Genomic DNA, 22,821 nt, shown 5'->3' on the forward strand with positions numbered 1-22,821 from the left:
TCACGGTCTCTGTGCCTGCAGGCTCAGGGCAGGGTGCAGCCCTTCTCACTGTGCGGGGAAGGAACCCCCAGCAGGTCCCTGGTACAGCCCAGGTAAGGCCTGAGGCGGGGGCTGGAAGGGAGCAGCAGTATAAGAGGGGCAGACTGGAGGTGCCCAAGGCACAGTTCATCAGCACAAAACACTTTTGGGGCAGTGCCTGCAGAAAGGACATAAGAGCAGGGGCCAGAATCCAGCATACGTTTGTTCCCCGTGTTTCTGAAATAATCCCTTAGAGATCAACGGGGTTTCACATTTTCCCCCATCTGTTCTTAATCTGTTTGCCCGACAGATGCCAAACCACCATACCCTGCATGGAAAAACACAAAACAAAAAACAAAGCTTTATATCTTCTCTGGTTTTCTTCACAAACATTCCCCAGAGCCCGGCACTGTTCGTGCCCCAGGGAGGAACCAGCCCCGGGGACAGATCTGCTGTCAGCAGGGACTCACAGCCGGCCCAGAGAGTCTGTTCAGGGCACAGACTGTCTCCGAGGGAGCAGCTTTGTGTTTATGCAAACCCGATGACTCCAGTTGGTGATTATCTGCTGCTGGCATCCCTCTGCTGCCAAGAAGCCTCTACCAACATCCCTGTCCTGCTGTTCCAGGCGCTGCAGATTTGTACAGCCTGAGGCAGTCCCAGCCAGGCAGGAGGTGGGCAGAGAGAAGGGAACTGCCTTGCTAAAGGTCACAGAGCAGGAGGAAAACCAGCACCCTGAACCCTGCAGAGGCTCCAAACAATTTGTCAAGCAGCCACTCATCCCAGTGTTATCTCAGAGTCCATCCCAGCCAAATCCATTGAGGATGTGAGCAACAGCATTTTAATGCCACCCATAAATAGTTTATTTAAGGCTGAGACTTGGTGACTACAGCACTGTCATTATCAGTGCCTGGAATGAACCATCTCTGATAATAAATAATCCAGGATAACTCCCAACATCAAAAATGCTTCTGTCCTAAGTTGCTCCCATCTTCATCCTATCAATCAGAAGGTCTGAGTGTTTGCAACAGCTCATACAGTAAATTGACTTTAGCTTTCTTCTTTCCAAATACTGAAACCGGCTCTTTCCAGGGCACTGCCATGTAATTTACAGCTCTACCACCACCTCCTTAATAGCTGCCAAGTTCTTTGGAGTCCTTTGAAAATGAACATAATAAAAATATACGAGCTGAGACTGACCATGGGTTTCAAGTCTGCAGGTTTCTACGTGCCTTTTTTGGGTTCTTTCAGCAAGCTGATGGAAACCAATTCTGTATCTTTAAGGCAAGATGAAAAGATTTTAGAATTCCCCTGACTAGTGAGAGCAGAGAATTGATGCAGCTCTACAGCAGCCAAATGCCAGCACATCTCTACATCTCAACTTCACCATTAGTCTCAGCTAAGAGATGGAAGGGAGAGATTTCCTCTTTGTGTATCATTTGCTTAATCAATCTGAAACACAACCCTGCAGTCTGAAAACAGGTCTGAAACAGTGACAGTTAAACAGCTGTGCAATTTGTCTGTTGCCCCAAGAACAGAATATTTAGATAAGGTTTGGCTGAGCAAAAAAGAAGGCTGGGAAAAGATTTAGCAGCTCTAGGAGGAGAGGGAAAATGGCTCTGTCTTGGGCTGTTAGCATCACAGCAAGCCCTGCTCTCTTCAGCCACTGCTTCTCACCAGCCCAAGTCTATGTTAATTTAATAAATGAAAGCCTCCTGTGCCTCCCCAGTTTGGCAAAGGTAGGATTTGGGGTGAAGGAGATCTCCTTTGCTTGCCCTGCGTGTTTTGCCAGTATCCCCCAACTCCCTGAAATGTCAGGAGAAAGATCAACAGAGTGAAATGTAATCTCAAAGAGAAACACGATATTTTCTTTTTAATGTCCTCACAGCAGCAATCATAATAAAAATACAAACCTGAGGTTTGTAAAAATCTAGCTATAAAACCACAGACATCTTTACAACTCCCAGATACCCAAAGCTCCCCGGCAGCAAGAAAAAACCCTCCCAGACACAAGGAGCAAAACTCCAACTGGGGACCAGGCCTAATTGTTTTACAGGCTGCAAAAACAAAAAAAAAATATTAAAAAAGCCACACATGACACCAATTTGCAGGTCATTACCAGCCACCGTCAGGGAAGATAAAATAAACTCCCTTCTTTTCCCTCACCTAGAGACCATGGAGCAGCTGAGTTGCGGGGAGGTGGAATGCTGTGCTTACAGGCACGACGTGGTTTGGGTTTATAAAGCGAGCTCAGATCTTTGTGCTGTTTCCTGGTCATTAAAAGCCCTTTTTAAAAGACAGATTACAGGCATCTGTACTTCCCGAGCTAACAGTGAGCATATTCTGTTCCACAGGAATAGAGATCATCTCTCTTAAAATGTGAGGCAGGCCCTCAGGCAATGTAGCTCAGCTTCCCAGTGTGCTCTGGCAGGTTATTTAATATTTCCATGCCTTGAATCTCAGCAAAAAGCAATCCTATATTTAGGTATTTTCCAGTGTTAATACTCCTATGATTTCTCTCAGTCTTCGTCCAACCAGATTGAAAGCTCTCTTCCCATGGGCACTGCTTATTTTGAGGAGGTGGTGGAGAGCTGTGCAAGGTGATCAGCCTCAGCAATGATGGGAAATTACTCAGAGAGGGGAAAAAAAATTCAGTGTAGACCAGGTTTAAAAAATCCCGAGTAAACAGCCTCAGCCTCGTACTGTACAACTGTACTGCCCAGCTGTCAAGTCACATTGCAGTAGGTTTCTTGATGCTGATAATTTAATGATTCTTTGGCCCAAGGGTACATCTCCCACTGCGAATCTGCTTCTCCAGAGCGGCTCCATCCCTGACCTGAAAGGCAGCAATGATGGTCCGTGTGTAAATGTGTGTGACGAGCGCTAATGCACGGTAATGGCCACAGCACATCCTGACAGGCGTCGGGATCTGTGTTTGGTTCCCTGGGAACACAGAGGTCAGTGGTTTTTTCATGATGGTCATTGATAGAATACAGTAGGCAGAGCCTGAGCACACACATCTGAACCTGTCAGTGATTGCTTGCAGGCTGTGTTTCTTCATTTTTGGGGGGTTTTTGTGAAAGTATTAAAATACAGATTTCACAGGTTTTCTTTTGCCGGAGGGGAAAAAAAAAATGTTTGTTCTTCTGCTCTTATTTCTAGGCTATTTGCAACTCGTCCTTTTTCCTTTGTGGACTAATTGTCTAAGTTTAGCTGTCTAGTTGAAAAGCTTTTTGAAAGCTGCTCTGGGCCTTAATTACACCCGTTCTGATTGGAAGGAGAACCTTTACTCCCCAGGTTTCTGAGAAAGGCCCATGATATAATTGAAAGGTGGGAACAGCTTTTGCCCTTGTTTGTGCAGTCACAGAATTCTGGCTAATGGCCATCTCATGAATTAATGCTGAAAAAATAATGGATTTACTAAGAGTCTGGTTGGTAAAGTGGCGATAAGGGAGCTGAGTAAGGGGCTGACGCCTTCTCCCCGCCAGCAATTGTAGCGATGTTTTACGATCAGGGAGCAGGTCAATTCACTTGCACATTTAATGGATGAGATAAGGGCAGCTTGCACTAAATTAGCTTTCTGGGCAATATATGATCCAAGGGATGCAAAACCCTGCCGTCTGCCTGCTGCTGAGGGAGCCAGAGCAAAGCTATTTGCAGATGATGCTGTCTCCCACTAAAACCAACTGCTGGTGCTCAGAGCACCCCCGGCTGGAGAGCCGTGACCCCAGGGCAGTGCAGGCCAGTGGGGACACAGCTGGGACACAGCTGGGACACAGCTGGCCACGCTCTGCTCAGCACCATTTCCCTGCTGGGGAGCCAGGCTGCAGCTGAGCTGCAGGAAGGGCTGAGCCTCCCTCCATGCACAGCTCACAGCAGCTCCCACCTTCTGCTCCTCCAGCCCCAGACTGTCAGTCAGGCTGGATTAGGCATTTCCTGGATCCTGACCTGCTTTCTGCTCCTCCTCAGTCGGTGTCTGGGCATCAGGTTCAGCACTTGAGATGTTCAGCACTTGCCATCAGATGTTCCTGGTTCTGCAGCAGGAGGTTTCCTCTGGTACCAGGAGCCCCCTGGCCCAAGCGTTGTGCAAACAAAGGAGAAACAATAACTAAAACCAGTCTCTGCCTTAAGGAGCTGACAGCATCTCCCTTATTCCTCCCAGCTTCTGTAAATAAATCCTTGGTAATGTCCCTGTTTTTTGGAGGACGATAAAAGGACCTGTCGTCACTCCCTGCACAGACTTTTCCTGCCATTCACCGAGCTTTCCACTCCCTCTCCCACGCAGGGAGAAGTTTGTTAAAAATTAATTCTCATCTGATGACTGCTAATTATCTTAGAGGCCGTTAGTAATGAGCAGCAAAGGGACCAAAGGCAGTGCTCAGGAAGAGCCCTGCGGGAGGAATGCTGGCTTGGATGGTGCCACTGAGGGGGTCAGGCAGGGAGGATTTAACTGATGCTCCTCCACCAGGATGTCTGTCTGGCAGCAGAGGTGCAAAATAACATCCACTGTTAGAGCTCTCTCTCTCTCTACACACACTCTTACATATATTTGGTTCTGATTTTTAAAATCTTCCCCTTTGAGATGGGGAGGGATCACATCTCCCACCAGATTTTAATATTTTGGTTGGGTTTCATGCTGGCTGTTCTTCTCCACCGAGCTCTGGGAAAGGCTCTGCACAATCCCTTCCCCTTGCCCTCCCTCTCCCAGTGCTGCCTGGGCAGGGAGCTCATCCCAGAGCCTGTGAGCTCCTGCTCTCACAGAGGGACAGACAGAGGGACAGACAGAGGGACAGACAGAGGGACAGCAACTCCAGCGAGCTGCCCCCCTTCCCGACGGGGTGAATGGGGAGCTAATCCCGGATTCTCATCTCAGCCACGCTGATCTAATTAATAGTAACTCTTTTGGCTTTAGAGGGTGGAGGGTGCCTGGATTTAGATCTGCATTACCGGAATCAAAACCAGGCCAGCTGTGCTTGTTGATGTTAGAGATGCACAGCAAAGAGAAACAACATCCGTGTGCAGGACACAGGAGAGGCGATTAAACCTTCCTGCTTCCAGCTCTGCTGCTCTCCCCTCTCCCTGGAACCTCTGCCTTTTAAAAAACAAAGCAAGAAAAAGAAAGATTAGGAGAGAGGCACCTGGAAAGCAGAGAGCCAGCAAGAAGCTCCACAGACCACTGCACATCAGGACAGAGCTTTTGTGATCTCTGATTCTGGGGGACCACAAACATTGTGAGATTTTACTGCAAAATGCTCATATCTGAGAGCCTGCTGTTTGCACCTTGGTGGATTGGATATTTGACTTTCTGGCTATCTCCAAGGTTCAGGGGTTGCAATGGGGGTCAGAACTTCCTCCAGTTATAGTAAGTGTATTATACTGCACTCCCCTCTTCAGGATTGTTAAAGAATTTTGCAGACATTAATGCCACATCAGTACCATGCTCATGTTCCATTTTGAACATGAAGAAACTGGGGCAGCTCAGTGCTGCTCACCTGGCAAGGGGCAGAGCAGCCTTTTAAGGGGTGACAAATTGGGATGACAAATTGCAGGCTGGAACTTCTGAGAACTGAAAATTTCAGACAAACCAGGAGCACATGGAAAAAATGCTCAGGGACTATTTCAGTTTTATTTCTGAATGAATGTATTTTTATCCCTTGGTTTCCAACAGGTTTTCCTTACATGGAGTACAGGTACATGTTTCTGTTCTATAAATGTCACGTCTTAAGGCCTGTTAATAAAACAGCCTTCTTTGGAACAACACAGATGGGGGTTTTCCCTCATTTGTGTTCAGTTATTAGGGATCCATATTGAATTTAACATCCTTCTGTCTTCCCTGCCAGGATGAGTCAGATGGCAGATGCATTTCTCTTTTGGCACAGGTTCTAACTGAATCATTTTCCCAGACTAGGTTGTCACCTAACTGGATCCTAAATTAAGAGCCCATGTTTTATATAAAAAGCTGGATGGATAAAATGGAAGGGCCCTCCTGCACTGCTGCTGGCAGAGCTAAATCTCCTCCTGTACCAGGCTTTTCACTTCTAAACACCATTTAAAACTGGTCATCCTTGGTTTTAGCTTTGACTAAGGACTAATGAATTTTCTTTAAAATATTTCCCTCTAGGCTATGTTGTGCTTCCTTTTCCCTGGCTTTAGGAGCTGCAAGGTGCAAAGTACATAAAGATCCATCTGTGTCCTCACACACAACAGAATCACCTTGAAGGTAGGTAGAGCCAGAGTCAGCAGCTTGATGCTGAATTTGATTTTGGTGAAGCTGTGAAATACTTCCTTGTGCTGTGCATAGTGCATCTTTTGACTAAGAAAATTATCTCTCATTTCTAGAAACTTTATTGGCCTTTTCTGTTGGTTGCTTCAAAAAGCCAAGCTTCTGTCTCTTAATTTTGAAGCCCCTTATAATGAAGTATTTTATCTCCATTACAGCCATAGAAAAGACACTGCATCCATAAATGCTTGTGTGCATCTGCCAGAGATAGAATCACAGGCCAGTGCCATGTGCCAAATCTTCAACATTGATTTGTAGAGAAAATGCAGAGTATGTCCAACCATGTAGGGCTGCACACCCAGCGCCTACCCTCCTGTTGGGCAGCTGAAGGTCACATTTATTCATATATTAATGCAGAAATGACAGTGCAGAGCAGGACAGGCTGCAGGAATTCCAGCCCCACAGCTCTCCTGGGGCTCTGCTGCAGCTGTGCTTGTTTCAGTGGGCTTGGGGAAAACTCACAAACATGTGTGCCAATAGCAGAAACACCCCCAGACTCCAGGTAGGCTGTTTCCCACACATCCACACACGTGTTGCCATGATCCTCTGCGGCACACAACACAACTTCTGCTCACAGATGTGTTGTCAGCCCCCTCATCCTGCACACCAACACACACATGCACACACACTGCTCCCAGCACACGGACACACCTGGTGCACTTCTGTCCTCACTTCAGCTGGGGGGGAGCTCAGTCATTCACAGTGCTGGGTTCTGGATTTGGAACGAGAATGGTGTTGATAACACACTCTTTTGCTATTTGTTAAGCTCTGTTTATCCTAGAATTCTTTTTTTTTTTCTTTTTTGTGTATCATGCTTTGCCAGTGAGGAGGTTTGCAAAAGAAACGGTGAGGGAGTAAAGCTGGCACAGTTGACCTGAACTGGCCAAAATGCTATTCCACAGCACAGAACATAATGCCCAGTGGCATAACTGGGGGAGCCACACCGGGGGGGCTGATCTGGGTTTGGGGAGGGTCAGTCTGACATCAGTCAATGCAATTGCATTGTGCATCATTTGTTTTGGGTGGTTTTCCTTTCTTGTTTTATTATCATTATTATCTATCATTATTATTCTATTTCACTTTATTTTCAATTACTGAACTCTTCTTATCCCAACCTACAAGCTTTACTTTTGATTCTCCCCCCCATTCCACCAGGAGGGGGGAAGAAGAGAGGGGGGGCAGTTGCGTAGGGCTTCATTTCCAGCTGGGCTTAAACCCAGGACAGCCTCTCCGGGGAATGCACATTCCCACACACCTGGTGCCCTTCCTCCTCCTCCTCCTCCTCCTCCTCCTCCTCCTCCTCCTCCTCCGCTCCCAGGTGCGCGCTCCCGTGCGCGCTCCCGCCGCGCCCCTCCCCTCGCGCGGGCGGGCGGGGCCGCGCTGTCCCCCCGTTGCCACAGCGACGGGCCCGGTGCCGCAGCCGCACCTGCGCCTGCGCCGCCGCCCCCGGTGCCGGTGCCGCCGCCGGTCAGTGCCGGCCCCGCGGGGCACCCGCGGTCCTTCGGGCGGGGCGAGCGGCGGACCCGGCTGGGGCCGAGCAGGTGAGGGGCCAGGCTGGGCTGGGCGGCGGCTGAGGCGCGGGGGCTGCGGCGCGCTGCGCCCTCCGCCCCGGCCCGCTCTGAGGGGGCGTCAGCGGCATCGCGACCCCCGGGGCCGGGTGGGGAGCGGGGTGGCGGCATCGCTGCTGGGGCCTCTTTCCGCCTCACACGAATCCGCCGCCCGCCGAGGGACCCTCCCGTGGGGGCGGGCGCGGCTGTGGGGGCGCCCCGCGGCCGCGTTGGGCGGCGGAGCGGCCGCGGCCCCCGGACCTGCGGCGGGTGGAGGAGCCGCGCCTCGGCTGGGCGGAGATAGCCTGGTGGGGGGGAGCGATCAGCCCCCGAGGGCCGAGCAGAGCCCCCCGAGGGCCGAGCAGAGCCCCCCGAGAGCCGAGCAGAGCCCCCCGGGCCGGGGCGGCCGTTGCGGGGCAGCGAACAGCGCGGCGGGTGCGCGCAGGGCGGCTCCGGGCCGGGCGCTGGCGCTGGACCAAAGCGCTTCCTGAGCGCATCCAGGAGCCTGCTCTGGCCACTGGGGCACAGGGGCTGAAGGGGCTGCCCTGCTTCCCGCTGGACCCCCCTTGTCTCTCCGTTTGTGCCGGTTCGGGGGCAAGGACGTGTCGGTATTTCTGTTTGGGATGTGCCCCAGACAGGGCCCAGGAGAGCGGGCCGCCCATCGCTGCACCGCCCGCACCCGCCGGGGCAGCTTTTACACCGCATCCTCCCTCATCCTTCGCAGGCGCCTTTAACATCGCACCTTTTTTAACGTCGCACCTTCTCACTTTACAAAGTGTCGTTTTCATGAGCAGCACAGGGCCTGCAAAGGGCTGGACGGGAGGATTGTGTTTATTTTGGAGTGGGTAGGGAATAATTGAGAGGAGGAGGTTTTTCCTTTGGAGGAGAACGCCTATCGTCTGTGGATCTGGCAGCAGAGAAGTGCAGGGCGTCTTCAGACATGGAGATGCTTCCAGACGCAGTTTCCCTGCGCAGGACATGGGGTGGGACAGCAGGGAGGAAGGAGGGGCCCTGGACGGCAGTGGAATGTACCTGAGCACACCTTATTAAATTGAGTAAAGCTGAGACACTGAAGGTAAATGTGAACACAGAAGCTGAGGCAGCCCTGGGGGTGGAATTGTCTGTTTTGATCTGCATTGCAGGTGCATAGGAAGCATCCAGGGTACTTGTTGGCTTTACTCAGATGGTAAGATGCTTACACTTAAAAAGCTGTATTGAGCTTTTGCAATATCAATTATACTCCTTAATTAAAAATAAAAGACAAATGGATTTGACTGTAAATACTGTGCCTTTTCCCATATAATTTGCTCATTAGTGAATGCAATTCTGTAGTGCATTATTATGACTGAGCCTCTGGGAGACTGACATTTATGCTTTTAAACTGCACATTGCTTTTTGGTTTGACAATTTAAAGCAAGTGCTTTATACACAGATAATGGCTGACTTGTAATATTGTTGATTTTTCAAGCTCTTGGTTGTACTGAGGCTACAGCAGTCATTTTTAGTAAAAAGCAGAGATAGGAAAGTCATAATAGAGGAAAGTATCAGCTGCTTAAGTGGAAAGAAAGAATATTGGCTAAACTGATGCTAACCTCTTGTTTTCATCCTCTTGTTATACTTCTGCTTAATATATCTGTAAAGTTTCCTCCCTCATCCCCTTAGAAAAGTCAAGGGTCTCATGACACATCCAGATACTCTAAGTAGTTTCCAGTCCAGTAGTTCTTGCAAACTGTAGAACAGCAATAATTAATTTCTTACAATTGTTTTCCTTTATATCAGATTTCAGATACAGCTGCATACTTTCAGGGCTTTAAAATTATTTTTAAAATGTGGTTTTTTTACAAAAATCCCACTGTTCCTTAGCGTGCCCTACTTCAAGAGGCTGTGGGTGTTAAGGGCGATATATTTGTTCATCCAGATCTATCTCATTAGTCAGTCCTTTAACTGCAGGAGGCAGAACACAAACTCCCCAGTGCTGTTATGTGGATCATAATGTAAAGTAAAATAAAATATTTATTCAACATTGTAAACAGCATAATAGAGGGAGGACAGCTGTAATTTTGAGGCATCTCATTTCTGTTCTGTGACTTAAAAAACAAGAGTTTAAAGTAGCAAAACTGAAGGATTGTTTTCATGTTGGATAAAAAGATTGCTATATTAATCATTTTACTTAAGTTCATGTTTAACTTCGTTTTGCATAGTAAAGTTTAAAAAAGGTAGCAAGTTGTAGTTTATTTTATAGAGAGAACAGACATCTTCATCCTTCTGAAGATTTTTTTTGCTGACAAGTGATACTTTCTATGCATATTTATGTGTGAACAGAGTGGGAATGTCAACCCCCTGGCTAGGCCCCTGCTGTCCCTCACCTCTGTTCCATCCCCTTCCCCTGTCTGGCTGTAGCACCATCAATGAATGTGGGCCTGATTGGTCTCTGTGCTCATTTTTAAGTGATGTACAAAATATCTCCCTCTAAACCATGTCCAGCAGTGTGGTAATGGGTGTTAGTCTATCTCCACGTGAGCAGTGAATGATTTTGTTTAATAATGTTTTGCCATTATCTACCAGCTCATTTCTCCTGGTGATGTTAAAGACTGTGGTACTATAAATAGGAACAATAATTTATTTACTACTAGATGTTAGAGGCATGACAAAATATTGCTGAAACGGATGTTTTCAGAGTACTGGAGCTTGTGCAAGCTGTTCATTTGAGTGGTTTTAAATAATCATTGTAAAAAGGCTTTTCTTTGGACTGTGATTTCTTTCCTGCCATTGGGGAACATGTTTGTTTTCATTTTACTCCAAGGAAACCTTTGGTTTGTGTTTAAAATGTTAAAATATGTTGCTGCTCGTTGGTTTTAATTATTTGATTGAGAGAGATAGGGTTTAAAATCAGTGTTATTTAAAAAAACAGTGCTGGACTGACCGAAAACTGTTAAATGCCATGGCTTGTCTGTGAACAGAATGGTAGCTGTCTCCAGAAAGGCTGAAAATACGCCAGGGAACAGTGGCTGCCTGTAATCCGAGTCGGTGCCCGGAGGGAGGGCACAAAAGGCACGGCAGATCGCCTCTCTGTGCAGCAGAGGTGTGGAGCTCGGGAGGAGTCCATCTGTGAGGAGGAGCCGTGGGAATGATGTCAGGACCAGCAGGTTCCCTTTGTAAGGGAAGTGTGTCTGCTTGGTTCCTTTCCAGCCCCAGGAAAGCTCGGTTTAAGCTGTGTGGCTTTATTGTCTCCGTTTGAGATACCTGGGTTATGTAAGGGAGGGTATAAAGCACCTCTGATTGGGATCCTTTGTCTTGGCATCCTATTTAACACCAAAAAAATCCTGCTTAAGAAAGATTGGACATCAGTCATCACCACTACCAGATTTCCTTCATCAGCAGCTCTCAAAACCTTTGGCAAAGCGGGGACCAATTTTTGTGTGTTGATGGTAGCTGCTGTTCTAAAATAATAAAAATCAATGCCTTATGAAACAGAATGCATTAGAGAAAAGCATCTCCTCAGCCTGTTACATTTGCCTGGAAATAGTTGTGCAGTTCTGTAGAGTTGCTTTGCAATAGCTGCTCTCTGTAAATGATCTCTCAGGACAGATTTAGCTTCCTGTAAGGCTTCAGTGCCTTCTGCCATGTTTCACAAGTATCCCTGGTAACCTCTGAAAATCATAATTTCTGCAGTTGATGCAGCTCAAGCTCAGGCAAGTGCCTGGAGCTGCCGCTGCTGCAGGAAGCAGTTCTGTCTGTACCACCCCCTGACCTGCTTACAGATTCTATTTTTTATTTTTATTTTTTTTCCCCTTCCCCAGGCATCTACAGAGCTGCACAGTGAACCCGCCACCTGAAAACAGTCAGTGGGAAAATGGGTTTGTTTTCAGCTGTACCAGTTCCCTGACCTGGGTCACTGAATGACCAGGAAGGTGATTCTGGAGCGTTTCAGGAATGCAGCACTGAATTCTTGCTCAGTGTATGTGGGTGGGATGGGTGAGACAAAGTCATGGCTGGGCTGGCTGGTGAAATGGTCTCATGTCTGTGTGGTGATGGGTTTTTGTCGAGTTTGGGAGCAGGAAAAAGCCCAGCCAAGCTGGTTATGTGAAACCAGCTTAGTAATTCTTTTGGTTTGTGTTTCAGCAGGCTTCAGAAAGAGCAGATTTTTATATTGCACAAGTAGATTTTCTTCGATTTCTGGTGCAATTCTCACATTCTTGATCATAGAGGGCAGTAAATTAAGAGAGGACATGCAGTGTTGGTAAGTGAGTATGTGATCTGTGAAAAAAGCCCATGACTATTCCATAGTATAGTGTTATCTCTAAGCAAGAATTTGGAGTTATTCTTAACAGATCCTTGTACCAAAACCACCCACAGCCCACCTTACTAACTTCAGCCCTGATTCAGCTTTAACTGAGGCGGGAGAACTTTCTTAATGACTTTGGAAAAAAATAGAATGAGGCTCAGGTTTATGTGTAACACTGATATTGTGTTAGTCTGGGAGATTTGAATATTAATTTTCTTGTCATTCTTCTGACAAAAGAAGTTGGTTTACTAGAAAGACTAACGTGTCTTTGCTATTTTGTGACTGCCTGGTTGTGATTGGGCTGCAGTTTGCATTCTGTGGCTTTGCTGGAGGTTATATTAAAATAACAAATTGTTTATCCTCAGAATGAAAGGCTGAATAAAATAGAAGAGCTATTCTTTAGGAGTGTGTGCTAGAGAGCAGATGAGAAGCAACCTGTTCCTCTACCTGAGATGTAATCTTGCTTGTGAGGGCTTTTATTGTCACTTCATCTTTGTTAAAGGGGTTCTTTTGAAGTAGTCAGTGTCATTTAGGTAATGCTTCTTTGTCTCCCTGAAGTGAATTAGGCTCAAATTGGGTAATTTTCAAAGCTTCCTGCCAGAGTAGGCTATTTGTTCCTGACAGCTGTACAGCCAATGCTTTGCACACCCTGGTATTGGTCATAATAACTGTGTCTGTATGAAATGCCACTGCAGGACCATTTGATTTGGTTCTCTAACAGTCTCTGTCACAGAAGTGATTTTAACATCTGATTCCTTTTAATCTCTTCCCTTGTGACAGCTCTGGGGTTGGGTGGTCTCAAGGACAGAGAAAACACCATGTGAGCTATTCCAGTCAGACACCTAGGCAGTCAGTGAGTTCTGTGCAGAAGAACCAGCTGGTTCCTTTGGAATTAAATCATTGCTACCTGGGTGGTGTCCACACAATTATTCTTCCCGCTGCCATACCAGCTGCTGTAGGAGTAATAAAAAATCATCTTCATATTAAAATGCTGAAATGTGTGCTTGCAGGACATTCCGAGGTTAACCAGTAAAGAGTTTACACAGCCTCTGATCAGAAAGTGATGGGAAAGTCAGGCAGAGAAACCACTGAGTGAAATAGCATCAGAAGCAGTAGAAATGGAAAAGGAGCTGAGAAAGCGAAATCATGTCCTTCCTCTGGGGGGACAGTGGCACAGTTCCTTCTTCCCCTCCATTGTCTCTGGGAAAGAACTACTAATTTTGCTTGGTTTAAAACGCACAAATGAAAAGATGAGAACAAATTAGTGGGTCACCAGTGATGTGTAAGCATTGTTGTATTGTAATGCAGAAGGCTGAGGATAGAGGTGTTGCTGCAAGAGGTGTTTCTGATAAGGGAGCACTGGAGAAGGGAGGGATGGCCTGAGGTGGATGTGTCGGCTGAGTGGATTGTCTGAAAAGCTTGACTTAGCAGCACTGGGCTAGTTGAACTGGCTTAGTCTGATACATGGATGGATGAGGGGTGAGCAGAAATTTGGAACTGGAACAGTTTGTCACTGAGCTGTGTTACTGCTGGATCTTCTTCAGGAGAAGTGGAGTGGTGTGATAGAATCAGTTTGTGGGGGACTCAGACAAATGTCCAAGCAGAAGGAGAGCAAAGCCCTTGAGTTGGCTGTGGAGGCTGCAGGGTCTCCTTTGTTATGTCCTTTGAAAGGAGCTGAGCAGACACTTTGAGGATGGCATTATGTCTGGGAGATGGAGAGCTGATCTAAGCAAACAACAAAGTGACTGTCAGTAATTTCAGCATTAGAGCTGTGTTTGCTCAGTTCAGTGACAATCTTTAAAATGGGGTCTGGCTAAAACTTTGGAGGTTCTTACAAGAGGTATCCATTGTCCTTACTTAGTTCTTGAAATTGTATTTTGTATAGCAAACAAATGACATTTTGGCAGCTTTTGTTACATTTTGATGGAGCACTGGCCAGTGAGCGGTCGAGAGGAAAATGTCTGCCCATACATATTTCAAGGCTATGAGTTGGCAGGGAGCTAAAGCAGCTTCTCAGGTGATGGTCACCCCATGCACGTAAAAGGAGGTTATTGTGTTCTGTTGAGTGGATACCAAACAGGAATGAAAATGTTAAATCACTGTTGTTTGGGCTTCGTTCCATCCTTTGGACTTGTGTCTAAGGTCAGAGATTAGCATCTCCCTCCTCCTATCTTGCAGCAGGGCTCAGAGATGCTCTGATTTTGTGCAAAGGCATCTGATACCCAGCCAGATGCTTGTTGCCTTGAAACATTTTGAACTCTCTCCAAATGCTTAAGATCCAAAAAGGCCTGGAGCTTGCACATCCTCTGCAAGGCAAGATGTGGCTGTTAAAATGCTAGTGACTGTTTATGGTGAATATGTCATTAAGTTGCATTTTGAAAGCTCCCGTTTAATATTTTTTCCTTTTCCATATAAGATTTTGTGTGTGTGTATTCCCTTTTGAAAAGAACATGCACTTGTAAAGAGTGAGCTTGCAGGAATGATGATTGAAGTTACCTTCTCTGCTTTACTGGAAGATGATGGCTTAGGAAGGTGCAGTCATGATTAAAGTGTTGTACTTAACATTCCCAAGGGAATTCTGTTTAACTCATTCCACTTGTTCCTCCTTGGCTTTATTCAAGAGAAATTGTGAATCCATCATTTGGAGGAATTGAAGCTCAATCTCTGATCTATATATAGAAACATTTGGTGTTGTGATGGTTCTGAGAAGTGAGAAATTGTGGATGTTTGAAGGGTGGAATGCATTGCACAATCCGCACAAAGCCTCTGTCACTACAGGTTGGACATTTGGTGTTCAGGGCCTTTCCTGCTGCCAGAGAGGAGGTGTGTGTCACCCTCACCATCATCCCTGGACACTGCAGTGTCCCTTCAGTGTTCTGTCATCCTTCCCAAATGCTGTGCACGTTCCCAGGGGACTTTGCCAAGCTCTGCATTGCACAGTTCTGTCTGTGTAAGAACATAGCAAACCTTTTCTTTTTTGTTTGGAGACAAAGGGGAAGGGGGGAAAACCATAGTGACAGAACTTTGTGCTGTGTATGCAGTCACAGCGTTCTTCCCAGCACTGCTGTCATTTACCTGCCAGCATCCAGCCAGAGCCTGGTAGGTTTGGGAGCTTGTCCCACCAATTTCCATGGTGGGAGGTGGAGATTGTTCTTCTGGGCTGTAAAGGGCATCATTGACTTCTGCATTTGCTGTTCCTCTTGTGGTTTTTGCAGGGAAGGAAAGGGGACAGCAGACACCCAGGCTGCTCTGAGGGAGAGAAGCACAGAAAGGCTGCAGAGGGTTGTGGGAAGCTCCTTAGTGCAGAGGGGCTGCAGCTAAACTCATCGTGGGTTGATTTAATTGATCTCACTGATTGACTTAGTGCTGCTGCAGGGATGATGATGCTCTGGTGCTGGTAGTTCTTAGTTTCTTCCTAAGCCTATAACACTCACTTGCCTCTGATTATATTTCTTTTCTTCAGAGCAGGTAATCCTGGTGTGATCTTTCAGATGCAGGAGATCAAAGTGAAAAAGCAATTGAGGAGATTAATAGTGAGAGCCTTGTTCTGGTTTTTTTTTGGAACATTTAGGAACTAGTTTTTAATGAACATGTTTATTTGCAAGGACTGAGCTATGAACAGTTACTGTCTGTTGCTGGTGATGAAATATCTTCCTATTCAGGCAAGTATTTTCCTGTTCAGGTTACAGTTACAGGTGTAAAGCCACCATTAATACCCATTGTAAGAACAGAAGCTTTGGGCTATTGTGTGGAGGCTTTTCTTTCACCTACTTCTATGACAGCTTAGGGTTTCTTTTGGGAAATACATTCCTCGATTAAGGATCCCTTCTGAGCCTCAGTGTCCTGCACAGTCAGAGCTCCAGCTGTGGCTTTATCCTGCTGTCATGCTCAGTCCATCAGAGCAGGATGAGCACTGAAGGAATGGGATGATTCAGTAAAGCTCCTGTCTGTCTGATGTCAGCTTTGCAAGCCAGAGGATGTCACTTTAAAAATGTATCACAGCTTAAATATCCTCACTCCTCAGAATTAATGGTGCCCCACAGTAATTGCTGTGACTGTGTAGTGCCCCTTCCAGCAGCCCTCCAGCACTGTGGCTGCGAGGGACCACTAGAGTGGCAACGATGGGGTGTTGCAAAATTTGTTTACCCACCCTAGAAATCTCTTTTTAGAATGTGTTTGGTCCATAATTTTTGCTTCTTTGCTACCAGTAGTGATTGTAAAATGACCCATTCACTCAACAAAGCACAGTTGGCACCACTACCCACATTCCTGAGCACTGAACTTAACCCTTGATCCCTGTTACAAGGTAACCAGGCTGTTTGGCTCCTGCACAGAAGTGGATTTCTTAACACCTCTCACACCTTCATTTTATTTTTTTAACACCCAAATATTTGTTTCTGTAGGGATAAGTCAGTAGAAGATGAAGTCAGTCCAGGTCACTGATGAAATCAGGAGGGCTCTGTGTGTGTGATTTCTACACCACATCCCCAGGTGCTTTAGTGCGTCACCAAGATGCAGGAGTACCAAGTCTGGGGTTCTTTTGGGGATTAAAATATAAAATTAAACACAGGGCTGTGATGTGTTTAGGGATAACAAAAGTGTGTCACTTGCTCTGAGCTTATGCTCTACCAATTTTAAACTGGTAGAAAAAAATTCTTGCCATAAGACTCCATACCAAAGAGTCCCAATGGCTAACACTTGCCTTGCCAAGGCAAACCCATTAAGGTCTCTCTTGGACACCGTGTGGGGTCCCATAGTTCCAGGCATGGTTGCAATGCCACTGCAGGTGGTTGTCCAGGCAACAGGAGTTCTGACTCTTCACTTATCCTTGTAACCTCATTACTGTGATGGTTTCTGCACATATAACAGAATTTAGCCTTTCCTACTGGCTGCACAAGGGTCTTCAAGGATGTCTGTCAGCATCATTCTGTTAACTGTGTTTATCTTTGGGTGTGAGCACTGCTGTAGCCAAGGCTTGTTTTTACAAGGCTGTTCTGTAAAGGGAAGCCCAGTGGTGGAACAGGTTTCCATGTACTCGTAACCTGAGCAAGAAAAATCTGTTTGTTTTCTCTTTGAGTGAAGCATTATCCTTGTCTTGCTCTGTTGAGGGAACCCAAGAGCAGCCAGAGCTTCCCTTGTGCCAGTGCCCACATCTCAGTTTGGGCACCCATGGCAGCCATATCCATGGCACAGCCTGGCTGTGCTCAGACCCCTGCTTTGCCTTTTTCCTTAGAGCTGCTGCATTTTAGTGCTTTCTCCCTTGTTCTTGCCAAGGATTTTACCAGTCCCTGTGTCCCTGGGGGTAAGGGAAACCTCAGCAAGATGGGCACAGTAGCCCTTTCCTCAGAACTCTGCTTTTAACTTGTAACAGGATTAATGACTTAGACTGTCTGAAGTTAATCCTTTAAATGTGTTAGCTCCAAACAAATGGGTTCCCTGCTCCTGCCTACAGTATAATTAGGCTTTTGATGAACTTGGAGCACTTGTAATCGAAATAGTCCTAAAGCAGAAAAACCTTTTGTGGCATTTGATGATCACACATCAGTCAATGCACTAACAGTAGAATTCAGCCATTCCTGCTGATCCTGGCTGCAGGGGAAGGATCCCCATATGTGCAAGGTAACTCACCATCATCATTCCACGTCTGTTCCCCGGCAGGGTGAAGATGGCCACCTCCACCCTGGAGAACCAGCTGCAGAGTGCCCAGAAGAACCTGCTGTTCCTGCAGCGGGAGCACACCAACACCCTGAAGGGGCTGCACGCGGAGCTGCGCCGCCTGCAGCAGCGCTGCACAGGTACCCCTTCCTGGCAGGGGCTGCAGCCCAGGGGGCACTGAGGGCCTGCAGTTTGTACCTCGTGGCAAACTGGCTGATCAAAGCCAAGTTTTTTTCATTTGTTCTTCAAAAAGCTGATTGTTCAGTTGTTATACATATTTGCTAATTTGCAGTGAATGTCCCCTTCTTGCTTTGGGCAGTGGGAAGAGTTAATTCTGTATTTATTGAAAGCTGTCATGTAAATCTGCTCACCAGGTGATGTATGGGCTCCGCTATGATGTTCTAACAAAAATAAATAATTTTTTTTCCTCAGATTTAACCTATGAGCTGACTGTAAAGAGTTCAGATTCATCAGGTAAGGAATACATGGCTTTTTTATTTTAATGTTCATGTTCAATTTACTAATTTTTTTTCAATGTTTGTATTTTCTTTTCTACTCTCCAGACTTACTTATTCATGAAGTAAATGTCAAAAATTCTTTCCCAAGGTCACACAGGAAATCTGTGAAAGAGCCAGGAATAGCACCTGGAACTGCTGACTCCACTAGACAGTTCCCTGCTTGCTATATGGGAACACAGGACACAAATTTTAGGGGCAGAAGAGTGAGACTATTTTTAAAACTTAGCTGAGCTGGTGCTGTAATTAACCACAAAGCTTTTATATTTATGTATGTGTGTTTGTATACACTAGGTCCTAGTTATTTTATATGTATTACATTAACAACAGATAAAGAGCAGGAGTAAAATAATTCCCTGAGGTTAACCCCTTGGATCAGGGATGGTGTGGGATGACCAAAGTTCATCTTTTGGATTCCTCTCAGAGATGGCAAGAGGAGCCCTAGTGTACTGTTTTACATAATGCCTGTTGTTAATTTGAAGCACTTCTGCTTCTCCCGTTCTTCTAGAAAGTGGTGGTTCAAGAAGCGATGAACTCAAAAGTAAGTGCAAAGATCTTGAAGCTCAACTGAAAATCAAAGAAGCTGAAAACGCTGAATTGTTGAAAGAACTTGAACAAAAGAATGCGATGATAATGGTGCTGGAAAACACTATTAAAGAAAGAGAAAAGAAGTATTTGGAAGAGTTAAAAATGAAAAGCCATAAGCTCAATATGTTGTCCAGTGAACTGGAGCAGAGAGCGAGCACGATTGCCTATCTGACCTCTCAGCTGCACGCGGCCAAGAAGAAGCTGATGAGTGCCAGCGGGACTTCGGAGGGGACCCCCTCTGGCAGCCCCGTGCTGTCCAGCTACAAACCATCCCCTCCCAAGGACAAACTGCCCGAGACGCCGCGGCGCAGGATGAAGAAGAGCCTGTCCACGCCGCTGAACCCCGAGTTCGAAGAGGCCTACAGAATAGGCTCGGAGAGCCGCAAGCTGGTGCTGCGAGAGCCCGTGGATGCCATGCCCGATCCCACGCCCTTCCTGCTGGCCAGGGAGACGGCAGAGGTGCATCTGATCAAGGAGAGGCCGTTGGTGATCCCACCGATCCCTTCGGATCGCGCGCCCGGCGAGTCGCACAGCCCCGCCCGCGAGAAGCCGCACAAGGCGCACGTCGGGGTCGCTCATCGCATCCACCACGCCGCGCCCGCACAGCCCCCGCAGGAGGTGGAGACCCTGGCGGTGGATCAGGTCCATGGAAGCAAAGTGGTCAGAAAGCACTCGGGGACAGACAGAACTGTCTGAGAGCACCGCGGAAGCGCTGTTCTGTGCTGGTTATGCACTGTGAGCCTGTAGGGTAAATAGCACCTGCGGTGAAGTTTCTTTTGATGCCCCATGCATGCCAAACTCCTCCCGGGTACATCATTAATACATTTTGCTCTAACGAAACCTCCTAGGACTGTGTTCATATGGCAAGGTATATAACCACTCCATGCTGTGGCCAAATCAGGGGGACCTGACCGCTTGCTTCCAAGTGCTGCTCCATTTAGTGTACCTGCACGTGTGGGCAAAGGCACGGGCTGCGTTAGTGAGCGCTCTTAGAGAGAACACCCCTCCCTCACGCTGCAGCCACACCTGTTGGCTGGTAACGTTTGACCTGGCAGGGGTCTCTTGTCTCCACTGTGTGTGTGAGCACTCCAGAGCCATCACTGACCTCTGCCACAGCCGCAGCAGCACTGAAAGTTGGGCACGTGTACGTTCACTTTAATGACCTAAGGACGTCCCCAGAGCCCCAGCAAGTACTACTTGATTAATCCTAAATACTTTGGTTTGTGGCTTTAAGTAAAATATGGGTGGGGGAAGCACCATTTAAAGGGTTAACAACCCTCATAGAAAGAGTATGAACACTGGGTTGTTTGTGGGGATCGTTTTGGGTTTTTTTAATCAAATAGCTTCACGACACATTTTATGCTAGTCAGTACACTGCACTTGTAGCACCTTCCATACTGGCTCAGAGCTCCTTTTCAGGGAGGAAATGTAACTGGCTATCCAATATGGAAATGGTTCTTTATGCTCTAACCTGCACTTTTTTTGTAAAGGGATTATTTTTGTTTCCTAAAACCCTTAGTCTTGTTCTGGGCATCATCAGACAGTGCTGGCTGCTGCCAGCCTAGAAACCTGAGCTGCCCTTCTAAAATGTGAGTATTTAGTTGTAAGTGATGTAACTGATCCATACAGGAGAACCTGGCATCCTTGATTTCTGTCCTTGTGGACTGGGATGGACTTGCCTTGCACTTGACCAGATTCCCCTACTCCTTTCTAGTAAGTAGCAGGTAGACCCAACAGCTGTTAGACTACTTGATTCGTTTTTTTGTTTTTTTTCTAGGAAGGAAAGGCATAACTAGGAGCTGGGAGGGTATATAGTTTTGGGATAGGAGCACTAGTTTGTCCATTTTTCTTACATTCTGTTCACCTCTGCTTCACTCTTGTCTGCAGCCTCTGAGTAGGACCAGCAAGAAACACTGGCTCCCAAATGCTGCTAAGCTTATGATGTGCCTTTAAAATTTTGGAACGTGTATTCTCTGTGACAGCTGATGAAGGATCCCTGCCTGCCCTGTCCTCTCCCCTCGCCAGCTGTAGTTTGCCCCTTGTAAGCTTTTTCTGCAGCTGTGTTGGTGTGTGTCCCTGCAGAGCCTTGGCCTCACTGTCAGCGTCCCTGGCCAGGCCTGGCAGGCTGGCGGAGCTGCTCTCCCGCCCGCGGTCCCGCTCGATTCCCGCAGCATGACCCTTCCAGCAGGGCTGATCCCGGGCGAGGCTCTGCCCTCTGCACCCTCTGGCACTTGCTGTCCCAAAGCCCCAGACCCGCCTCAGCCTCGCACCTTGCTGGCTCTGTGGAAGGAATTTGTTTCACAAGTGGTGGGGAGGGATCAGAATGGGGTTGGTTAAAGCAAGGTTGTTACTCTGAGGTTTACTGGTTTTATGTGTATTGCGTTAACCAGCAGCTGGTTTGGTTACTTTGGTTGTTGGCACCATATTTTTATGGTCATGTGTTGTATGAGTGACCTACCCTGCCACTTGTTGGAGGCTGGTGGGAGGCACCGCTTCCAGGCAGTGCAGAAGTGATGCTTTGGGCAATTAAAGACATTTCTTACAACCACCCAGGCAAACCTTAGTCTCTGTGTGTGTGGGACCAATTTACTCTCTGTTTGCAGCCACAGACTGGCTTGGAGCCGTTCCAAAAGGAAACACAAATTACAAAAATACACTGGATTCTTCGAACACATTTATTGGGAGTATAATACAACCAAGCTAATACTAACTAAAGTCAGGTGTGCCTAAGTGAGCACAACCCCACCCATGGTGCCGGATCTCTGCCTGGGTTCAGGGTTTTTTCCCTGCATCTCTGAAGGGTTTCATTCTGGGGGAAGAACATGGTGCCTCTTTTTGGCTGTCATTCAGCATTGAGGGTGAGACACACGCCTTGGAGGACCCACCAGGAAATGTGCCTGGTGGTGTACAGGTCAGCTTCAAAGACCAGGCCCAAGCCCATGGCGTTGCGGCGCATGGAGGTCGTGTAGACCGGGGTGCGCAGCGTGTTCTGCAGGAGGAGGCAGCACAGACACTGAGCAACTGCAAACAACAAGGGCCTCGAGGAGAGGGGACTGGCTTCAGAAATTCACTTTGTTTGTTACAGGTCTTAAATAGTCACTACCCATAAAATATAAATGTCCTTTATGTAATTTACTGGGGATGGGAAATAATTGAAAGACTAAGGGGAGTGTAAGAGTGCCTGAAGGGAAAAGAGGCAACAAATGCATCAACCCCCTTAGAAGAAAAAAACTGTAGTGATGGGTAGTGTAAGGAGAAGTGTTAAACCAGGTGCTTTATATGGGAGTGGTAATGATAAAATGCAGTTTCTGGGCAGAGAGGGCAGGGCCTGCCAGCTGGGGAGCTGTGACAGCAGAAGGAAGGAAATTCAGGAGCCTCACCTGCAGTCGGAGTCTGTGTGCTTCTATGGGGATGATCTTCAGGATGGGCAGTTCCACCACTGGGACACGGGGCTTGCTCTGGGTGAGGCAGCCCTGCTCTATGTCCCAGTCTGCTCCTTCCAGGAACAGGCCAGAAACATAGCAGCCTGTGAAGGCAGAAAATGCAACATTTGGGTAAACTGAGCTCCTAGAAAAGATCTAGGAGATCTCTGAAGGTAAGTGTTCCTGCAGTCCCTGCTCTGGGCACTACAGTCATCTTCACAAACACACTGCATTTCAAACTGCAGCTGCACAGGGTGCAGTTTTCTGAGAGCTTTGGTTTTATCATGCAGCTGGATTAGAAAATCAAATTAAATTGTCTCAGTTGCACTACACATGATAAACAGTAGCAGGAATAAATGTGATTTGCTGCCCTCCTATTGCCCAAGTCACAGAGAGCTTTGTAACTCCCCTGGGCCTGATCACTGGGTCACTGAGAGCAGAGGAAGGGTCAGGACAGTTGTTTTGGTATAAATATCAAGTAAAGCATTTAGATTTTTAGAAAATTAGACTTTTC

The 22,821-nt window shown here is 47.1% G+C and overlaps 2 protein-coding genes across 2 annotated transcripts in view; one reads left to right on the top strand and one right to left on the bottom strand.

Moving 5' to 3' along the window:
- Nucleotides 1-7,739: 7,739 nt before the first annotated feature.
- Nucleotides 7,740-21,433, top strand: CCDC92 (coiled-coil domain containing 92). The gene is made up of 4 exons (XM_036393010.2): nt 7,740-7,836; nt 17,786-17,922; nt 18,215-18,256; nt 18,806-21,433. Exons 2-4 carry the CDS (start codon nt 17,793-17,795, stop codon nt 19,579-19,581), a joined length of 948 nt encoding a protein of 315 aa, XP_036248903.1. The 5' UTR covers nt 7,740-7,836; nt 17,786-17,792; the 3' UTR covers nt 19,582-21,433.
- Nucleotides 21,434-21,537: 104 nt separating this feature from the next.
- The window catches only part of DNAH10 (dynein axonemal heavy chain 10), a 49,973-nt gene continuing 48,689 nt past the window's right edge, over nt 21,538-22,821 (bottom strand). Inside the window, 2 exon segments of the mRNA XM_054516725.1 lie at nt 21,538-21,874; nt 22,266-22,411. Coding sequence (XP_054372700.1) covers nt 21,728-21,874; nt 22,266-22,411 — 293 coding nt within the window. The 3' untranslated portion in view covers nt 21,538-21,727.

This window comes from Molothrus ater, chromosome 18, assembly GCF_012460135.2.
Source record: "Molothrus ater isolate BHLD 08-10-18 breed brown headed cowbird chromosome 18, BPBGC_Mater_1.1, whole genome shotgun sequence".
Taxonomy (NCBI): domain Eukaryota; kingdom Metazoa; phylum Chordata; class Aves; order Passeriformes; family Icteridae; genus Molothrus; species Molothrus ater.